Source organism: Sinocyclocheilus rhinocerous, unplaced genomic scaffold (genome assembly GCF_001515625.1).
Source record: "Sinocyclocheilus rhinocerous isolate Xijiao unplaced genomic scaffold, SAMN03320098_v1.1 scaffold1107, whole genome shotgun sequence".
Classification (NCBI taxonomy): Eukaryota; Metazoa; Chordata; class Actinopteri; order Cypriniformes; family Cyprinidae; genus Sinocyclocheilus; species Sinocyclocheilus rhinocerous.
In genome coordinates, this window is record NW_015647084.1 from 36,326 (window position 1) to 45,450 (window position 9,125).

General features: G+C 36.3%; 1 protein-coding gene across 1 annotated transcript in view; it reads right to left on the reverse strand.

Annotated features, from left to right (window-relative positions):
• Nucleotides 1-2,006: 2,006 nt before the first annotated feature.
• Nucleotides 2,007-9,125, reverse strand: part of LOC107708733 (contactin-3-like) — a 60,080-nt gene continuing 52,961 nt past the window's right edge. Inside the window, exons 19-23 of the mRNA XM_016513033.1 lie at nt 8,296-8,405; nt 5,489-5,675; nt 4,513-4,625; nt 3,290-3,455; nt 2,007-2,344 (exon numbers count right to left, since the gene is read on the reverse strand). Coding sequence (XP_016368519.1) covers nt 2,250-2,344; nt 3,290-3,455; nt 4,513-4,625; nt 5,489-5,675; nt 8,296-8,405 — 671 coding nt within the window. The 3' untranslated portion in view covers nt 2,007-2,249. The remainder of the gene's footprint in view (nt 2,345-3,289; nt 3,456-4,512; nt 4,626-5,488; nt 5,676-8,295; nt 8,406-9,125) is intronic.

The following is a 9,125-nucleotide window of genomic DNA, read 5'->3' on the forward strand; positions in this document are numbered from 1 at the left end:
TTACCTCATCTATTTTCCTGATTTATTACTGTATATTTAGCCTATCATATAAATAAAAATAACACTCCCTACATTATAAACACTGGTAAAACAAGAAGCTTCTCTTAAAAGATAAAACCTGTGGAATTCCTAATAGTAATTTAAAAAATCCCAAATTATGTTAATGCTTTTCTATTAAAGCAACAACAAAAATGATTTTGTATTGTGGCACGGAGGGTTCTTAAGTGCATCTGTTCAGCAACCACAATCACAAACATTACTGTCAAGATCCATGTTTGGATTTATAACAGTTCATCACCGAGAAAGTTTGATTGCAGATTTAGTCACAGCAAACATGTGAAGGAACAAAGACGGGCTATGTCATGCTCTCATTTAAGCAGAATATTTCGATTGAGACTGCTGAAGGTTTTTTTTTTTTGGTGTTTGCAGATTATCAGTGCTTTTTTCTCAGTTCAGAGAGAATGTGTGCACATGGCTGCCAGATTGGGGAGATTAAGGATTACACTGGGCAGAAAATGTGTCCTTTTAAAAGAAAATCTCTGATTGGGGGATTTAAACTCTTGACATCTGGCAACCCCAAGCATGAAAGCTTGTGGAGGCGCATTACCAATGCAAGATAATGCAAATTTCAAATGGGAAAAAAACAACAACTTTTGATAAATAACCAGTGGGCAAATATCGCAGACGGAGAAGCTTAATTAATCATCAGGAACAATAATCGTGATCACGATTAATATAATATTTATAGTGCAACCCTAATATGACTTTTTGAGCAATACTATAGGATCAGGATGGAAAACCAATGGTGTTTTTTTCAACACATTTAGACTGGTAGGGAACTCTGGGGACTTTCACGCATCAGTCTTGTACTTGTTTGCAAGGCTTTCAATATTTTCACATCTGCAAGGTCATTATAGCTATAAAAATTTGATACCCTTCCAGCAGTGTTCCACATCTTGTCACTTAGTTTCTGACAACTTGCTTTGCAGTTTATGTGCCAAGTACAGGTAGATGTGTGTGAGGCATTTAAGTGCCTTTCAAAAGCTTACTTACGTATGGGTTGTGAATAACACGATACAGTGGGGCAGCACCAGCTAAGAAAAACTGAAGTGTAAATCTGGTTCAGCTAGAGCAAATACTCACAGGAAAAGTAAGCCTTAATTGTGTAGCCTTAAGTGTCTAATGCGTAACCCATCAATAATTTAACCGACATGAAGAGTTGAACAAAATGCTAATACCCATCAAAGAGACTGAGAGGGAGCCTTTGGAGTCGATGGCACTGTAATAGAGGCGAGATGGCAACACTCTTTTCTTAACTAATGGAAGATTCCCATTAGGACAAATCAATGCTCGGCTTTGTTAACCCAGACCCAGAACTTAGCTAGCACAATGAAGCCACAAGAGATCCAAAAATCTGCAATATATATATATATAAGAGCAATTCCCACCAACATTGGTTTCTTAGCCCTTATCCTCAACTGCAAAACTATTTTCATCTACTTTGGTGCGTACATGAATTTAAGGCATTGATTGTTCTCAAGGATCAGAGGAAAAGATGACGCATGCATTGGCACACTGCATAAAGAAGCACATTATACAAAGAACAAAAGCGTTTTTTTTGGTGGGGTTTTTTTCCTGGTTGTAGGGTGCCAAAGAAACTGTCATATATGCAAAAAACTATTTTTCATACTGTATTTTTGTCTTGTTTTCCAATTAATGAGATTAGTTTTCAAAGAAAAAATATATTATTAATTTAAGATTATTTTTCCTCACTTATTGGAAAATATTTTTTTCCTGGTTTTAAGCATAAGCTTTTAGTTTATGATTTGGTTAGAAATGAGGAAAAAATAAAATTACCAATGGGGTAAGAAAAATAAACTTAAAGCAATATTCTCTGAAAACAAGTCTTAATATTTTATGCAGTTTTTTTTAGTTCGTCCTGTTGAAGGATGTTTTTACAGGAAAAGACAACAAAAATACTCAATAAACAAATGTTTTTTGCAGTTTACTCTAGATCATCCCAAAAACCCTAATGACTCTCTAGCAGGGCTCTGCCATGTTTACTAATGATGCATTCCTTAACATTTCCCATGACATTTCAATATCAGGCTTTTTTCCATACATGTTGCTGGAGCTGGAGAATCCCATCTGGTCAGATTGTGATGGGAAACATAAGCCTTGTATGAGCAAAGAGCAGAAAGTATGTTTTTCTTGGTGCGGCTGGGTCTGGTGCTCTTGGGAGGCAAACATCAGGAGGCACTGAGCGTCGACAGAGCGCAAATGAGGAGCGGAGAGAGAGAAAGTGTGCACAGCCTTCCTGCTCTGGATCCACGGGCACCCATGCCTGTAAGCAAACGCAAACACAACCATTAAGAAAAACTATTTAACCTCCCAAAGGAGAGAAAGAGAGCATTATGGTTTAAATTCTCAGACAGCTCATTCCTAAATCAAAGAGAAATTGCCTAATAATGTAGATAGTGGAGCGGACCTGATATGGAATGTCCAAGAACAAAATACGGTCTGAAACCGTAAAAAAAAAAAAAAAATTGTAAGCATCAGGAAGTCAAACTAAATATAAATTAAATACATTCTTATTTATAATTCTATATATATTTCTATATTAAATATACTAAAACTACATATAAGAGGTCAAACTAAATATTTAAATAAATTATAATGTTTATAAAATGTATTATAACAACATGATAAATATTATATATATGAAGTCAAACATAATTTGTAATTATATACAAGTATTTATTACTAAAATTTATTGTAACTATACACAAATATATATATTGCAATGGTTTGGTTGAATGGCTCAGCTTGACAAATTAAATGAAACATTTGACGTATTCATGTTATAGCTTATCTAACATCACACAAAAACTTTTGTATCTAATGTTCATTACACCAATTTGTACCCTATTCATGGAAAAAAACATTATTGAGGAAAGAATCCTCTGAAAGAATTGGGGTGAATCTGAAAGCAACTCTCTGTAAGAAGGGGAAGGGAAGTCGAGCACATTTTGATTGCCACCCATTTGAGGGAGTGAAGGAATTGGGGGTGATTCTCACTAATTTATATGCAGTTCTGGCTGCGCAGTGAGCGAGATAGATAGTGGAGGAGCGTGCATTTCTTAAAAGGTCGGATTTTACGACGTGCTGAAAGACTGAAGTGAACAGAGCAAAATATGTAGGCATCCAAACTGACTGAATCCCCATTAAGAGCTCATCAATGCCGGCGAAAGACAAAATAAAAGACGGCAACAGGAAATGACAGACTTACTGAGTTGGTGGATGTGGATGGGCTCGCTTCCTTCCCCCAAGCCCCCTTCACTGAGGGTCTTGATCTGAATGACGTAGTTGTCGTTCAGATTGAGGGTCAACTCAACCGAGGTTTTGTTGGTGATGATGGAGTACATGTCATTATTCCGGCGTCTTCTGTACAGCACCTGCAGATGATGGCACCCAAATCAATCAAGAGCTTCATTCAGAATAATTAACACTAGTGCTGACAATACAATGCAATTACAATGCAAGTCCATTAATTAAATTTATTGCAATTAGTAGCATTTTTGCTGAAAAAAACGCCCCCAAATGAAGATAATTCTAAGACATTATTGTGGCATTACAATAGATATACCGGATTTATAAAAGTGCTCATTATAAAAAAAATGTAATTAATGAATTACACTGAATTAATGCATCAAATTGACAGCTCTAATAAAAACTGAAGCTGATTTTTAAAATGATCTGGATAAAATGCAAGTGCTTTCCCATGCAGCAATGATGCTAGAATGTTGTGGGTAGAGAGGTGTCAGAGTGTTGCTATGTGGTTGCTAGGGTGTTCTGAGTGGTTTCCAGGGTATTGTGGACCCTAGATATGGCCAACGTTCCTCTGTTTATAGTAAATAATAGCATACCTCCTCTCAAAAAGCCACATGATTTGAGGCATCATTCATGTCTGTAGTAGTTTAATATTTAGAGATCGACTAAGTATAAGCAACAGTGATGTAGCACCACTAATTATATATATATATATATATATATATAGTTAAACACAGGTGATGCGCCCTGTTATTCTAGATAATGTTTACTGATGCTAATGGCTAGTGCTTTTCCCCTGAGCTTCATGACTGTTTTCCCTTGTGGGGAAATTAGCACTGTGAGAGCTGTTAATTACATGCATGTGTAATTAACAGAGGTGGAACGAGACATGAAATAGCATATGCTGTGCTCTTATCTATAAAAACACACAAATGAATGGTTTTCGACCACGTAACTGCCATATCTTTGTAGCTAAATTACTGCACCCTGACAACCCTTATAATGTATATCAATGGTATCAGATGCAAATATGCAGTGTAGTTCCTGCCGTCATTGTTCGGCTCACAATGTAGGAATGGAAACGCCTGACTGCTAAAGGGAAAACAATGGATTACCTTCCAGTGAAACTCTTATAAAATATACGAAAGCATTTTCTGGGTGCAGAGAGATAATATCACTCACTATGTATCCCGTGACCTCAGATTCAGTTTCGAGAGCGATGACGGGATCCCACTGCAGCACGAGCTGAGAGCCAATCAGATTCCACTCTACGTTCTGAGGGGGTTGTCCAGGTGCTGAGGTTTGTGTATGAAAGAAATGGGCAGAAAAAGAAAGAAAGGGTTCACAGTGTGCGATCAATTGTGTGACTGCATTCGATAACACCAAAATGTTTGACTAGCAGATTAGTAACGTCAGTAGGGGAAGTTTCTTTTAGCACAAATCTGCTGCTAAATCAGAGCCGTTTCTTTCACAGATGGACTTGGAAACTGTGATTCATACCAATCAGATAGAATTGGTTTCCACAGTTTGATATTGTCTGAGATGTCTTTTTTCTTTTATTTATTTATTTATTGACTGGTTTTAATTTAGCTGCTAAGTTTAGAGAGAGCTGTTCAGCCCTTTGGGTCAATTTCTGCTGCTTTTAAATGCTTTATAAATAAACTTGACTTGACTACTATCAAAATAGATGATTGAAAACTCTTTCAGTTGGAAAAAACACCCTCAAGTCATGCCACAGCAGGTTCACAGCAAGTGTGTGTAGACTTAGTGATCTGTTCAAAAGTTATAAGTTCTAAATCTTTCACAGACATAACTCAAAAAACAAAGCAAGAATGTACAATTCTGCTAGTTTGTGTACTACTAGGTGCCTCAAGCGAAAATCTTTTTGAAAACGTGGAAAGATTTGATGTTACCTAAAAAAAAAAAAAACTCTTGAGGCAGAAATAGATTCCCATAATATTCACCTGGGTAAAAAATAAATGTGAAGATAAAAAAAGAGATACGGACATCTATAAAACGTTGTTCTTATACCCATGGAACATTTTGCTAACGTACTACGGATGAGTAAATTACATCTTGCAGCTATAATGCTCACATCAAATAAACGTGTCAGCAACATATGATCGTGGAATGTTCTTGTAATGGCCAGAGTACTTACGTGGCTTTTTGGTGGTAACATTGACAGGTACAGACTGGGGGCCAGTTCCTGCTGTATTGAAGGCACACACCGCTAGATAATACTGAGTGTTCCCCTGCAGGCCACTGACATTTACTGCTGTGTAGTTTCCAGTGATCCGCACTTTACCCACCGTATCCGGCTTGGTGTCATCTTCCCAGTACACCACCTGTTCGCCAGGACACACAACAAGGGCATTTTATATAACTTTGAAATTAGTTGTAAACAGCTTTCTGCCAGAACAATTACAATCACTCTCGCTACCAACTGTGACCCTAAATATGCAGATTTTTCTCATAAGAAGTGCTACTATGAAAATAAAAAAGTTTTTGGCATGGCCACTTAACTCAAATGGTTGCTAACAGAAATACGTTAATTGGGAAAGTGTTAAATCTCAGGAAAATATACAAAGTAAATGCCAAGTATTTTTATCAGCTGCCAAAGAAGGTGAGATATGATTTGCACAGAATTTATTACATTCTATTAAAAGTCATTAGTACTCATTACATTTGGCTAGAGATTTCTAATGAGTCAATCAATAACAAAGTGATCAGTTCAGATATTTGATACACATATTTGACTTCACCTTCATTATGCACTTCATTTAGCTGATCATTTGTGTCCTTTCTGCAAATTACAAGCTTGAGAACATATTTCTGGCTGCTGGAAATATGATATTCTTCTGAAATGTAGATTCTCTTGAGGATATGAAATTTCAATTAACTTTTAGCTGTGTGCTAGCCTAGGTAAGAAACAATTAGGTAGCGGAAATGAAATAATCAATTATTAACCCCGAGTCATATGTAATATCAATATTGAGGCATTTAGTATAGGAAGATTTAAGCCAATTTCAAAATTAGAGAGTAATGAGATCTGCCTACGGGAGGTATATTTCTAAATTATTTCTTTTCTACCTTTTGCTTTCTACATTCTGCTTTCTATCTTTTGCAGAATAGTACATTGCGTCATTCAATTCAATTCAATTCAAGTTTATTTGTATAGCGCTTTTCACGATACAAATCGTTGCAAAGCAACTTTACAGCAAATTAAGTTTCTACAATATTTATTGGTAGCTTATCAGTGGTGACTGTCAGTTAATGTACATATGGCAGAAATGTACGGAAAAATCAATTAAAGACGTAATTCAGTCTTGAATTGAGAATTTAGCTTTTCATTCCAATTCAGTTATTAAATTCGAACTCAGACTGCAAACAGGAAGCAAAATATCATTTCAAAACTGAATGTAAGGAAAAAAATGAACAAATTCAATGGAAGTAATATGTATTTTGACTTTTGTATAGGCATTTTTCAACTGATATTGAGATTTTTTTAATGCCACCTATAGATTAGAGTTGGTAATATTTTTGCTTTTGAAAGAAGTCTCCTACACTCACCAAGGTTGCATTTATTTGATCAAAAATGGAGTAAAACTAATATTGTGAAATAACAGTTAGGTTTATTTTAAAATATTTTGAAATAGTAATTTACTTCTGTGATTACAATGCTTGATTGCAATTTTTAGCAGTCATTACTCCAGTCTTCAGTGTCACATAATTCTTCAGAAATCATTCTAATGCTGTTTTGGTGCATTTCTTATTATTAACAATGTTGAAAACAGTAGTGCTGCTTAATATTTTTGTGTAAACCTTGACACATTTTTTAAATGTAAAGTTCAAAAGAACAATATTTATTTGAAATAGAAATTGTTTTGTAATAATGTAAAAGCCTTTAATGTGTCCTTGCTAAATAAAAGTATTAATTTCATTAAAAAAATAAAAATGAATCTTACTGACCTCAAACCTTTGAATGGTAGTATATATATATTTTATCATGTTAAATAAACTTTTGTGGATCAGGGAAGAAGAACACTTAATTTCCCAGAATGCATTAGCTGTGTTGAATTACTTTAAATTGCAATTCAAACTATGCAAAGTAATGCAAAGCAAATTCCTCCTGTTATTCCTAATTTAATTCCAATTCAGCTTCCTGTAGGTGTGACCAATTCAATGCAAATTCCAAGTCATGAATTGAAAAGAAGCCGATCTGTGACACTGACCATGTGTATTCCATGTGAAGAAGTCAGATGTTCTCGCTTCCACTGAACCACAAGATGTCCTAATTATTATGCTGACAATATAATTTATATTTAAAGAGTAGCATTAAATTAGAAAAATGCAAAACAGATGCATCTGCATTAGCAGTCTCAGACATTTGGACCTTACTCTTTGTTTTTTTGCAAGAGGAAATGCAGTGATAGTTTAAAAAGGAATTTTCCATTTCAAATACTGCAGGTGCTTCAAAGGACTGTGAGCACAAATAAATGGTATATACGCATACAGCGCAGTTCCTTGATCCATGCTGCTTTGATTTGGTCTTTCAGTCCTCGCTAACCAAAGACGAGACAAAAATAAAACCTGAAAAGTTTTCCCCTCGTCTAGAATCCAGTGACATGATAGTTCTATTCTTTTCAGACAATATGGCCGCTACCATGGCAACGTGGCGGTTTTGTGCCGCAGGGCAGGGGTGACAGAGATGGAGAGAGTGGCTTGTGAAAAAGCAAGACTCTCTTTGCATTCTTGAAAGGCCAGTGGAGAGCTTTCATCTAGCTTCTAAGAGCCGCAGACATTTAACAAAGCTGCAGCACTGTATAAACACTGGCTTTCTCCATGTTTGAGGTGGCATGGGAGAGGTGAGAAGCACTTTTAATAATCGCTCGAGATTCGGATTGCATCATTACAGGGAAAACATGACATTTAATATGGCGAACGGGAAGACAATGTGAATCAAACCTCATATCCGAGAACTCTTTCAGGGGTCAACGCAGTCGGCTCCCAGGTAACTTCGATGTCAGCCGCTGACAGACTTTTTGCTGACACTCTCTCTGGCGCTACGCTCGGCACTGCGGAGAAATGGAGAGATGTTGAGGCTCTTATTCAAAAAGCTTTACACAGCCATCGGAGTAAAATTGGATTAAGTCAGAGAATGAAGCCCTGGTCTCACCTGAGAGAGGCCCTACTTCATTTTAATGGTTACTCTGACTGACAGAGAAGGAGACAATCTGCTGGGAAAATTCAATTAACACTCTAGCACATGAATAGGCCTGTAAGTGTCTAGCAGGATTTGTTGTAACCTATAGCCACAATAACTAATATAAGGTTGTCGTTCGCAGCTTGAATGAGGGAGGAGGGGCGTAAGCTGTCTCAATCAACTTATTCCATCACACTCATTCAAGGTCACACCTGTATGTGCGAAGGGAAGGAACCAAGAGTGTTTGAGAAAATGAAAGGACTACTGCTGAGCCTGACTGTGTTTGTGTGCTCCTAATATTTTAGCTCCACTGGCCCACACGATGTATCGCTGACTGGCCTATATTAGTATTTCCGGATGATTAGGCCAAAATTGAAAGCAGATGACATCAAGGCTCAGACTATTAGGCTTATATGTAGGATTAGTGATATGAACTAATTGTACTATTTTGCTATTATTTTCTATAGCAAATATGGGCTATTTTTGCTATTGCTGAAAATGTCAGTGAATGATGACAAGCAAAAATCATAATAAAAAAAATAAAAAATCATAGACACAGACTTGCATACAATACTATTCAAAAGTTTTTTTT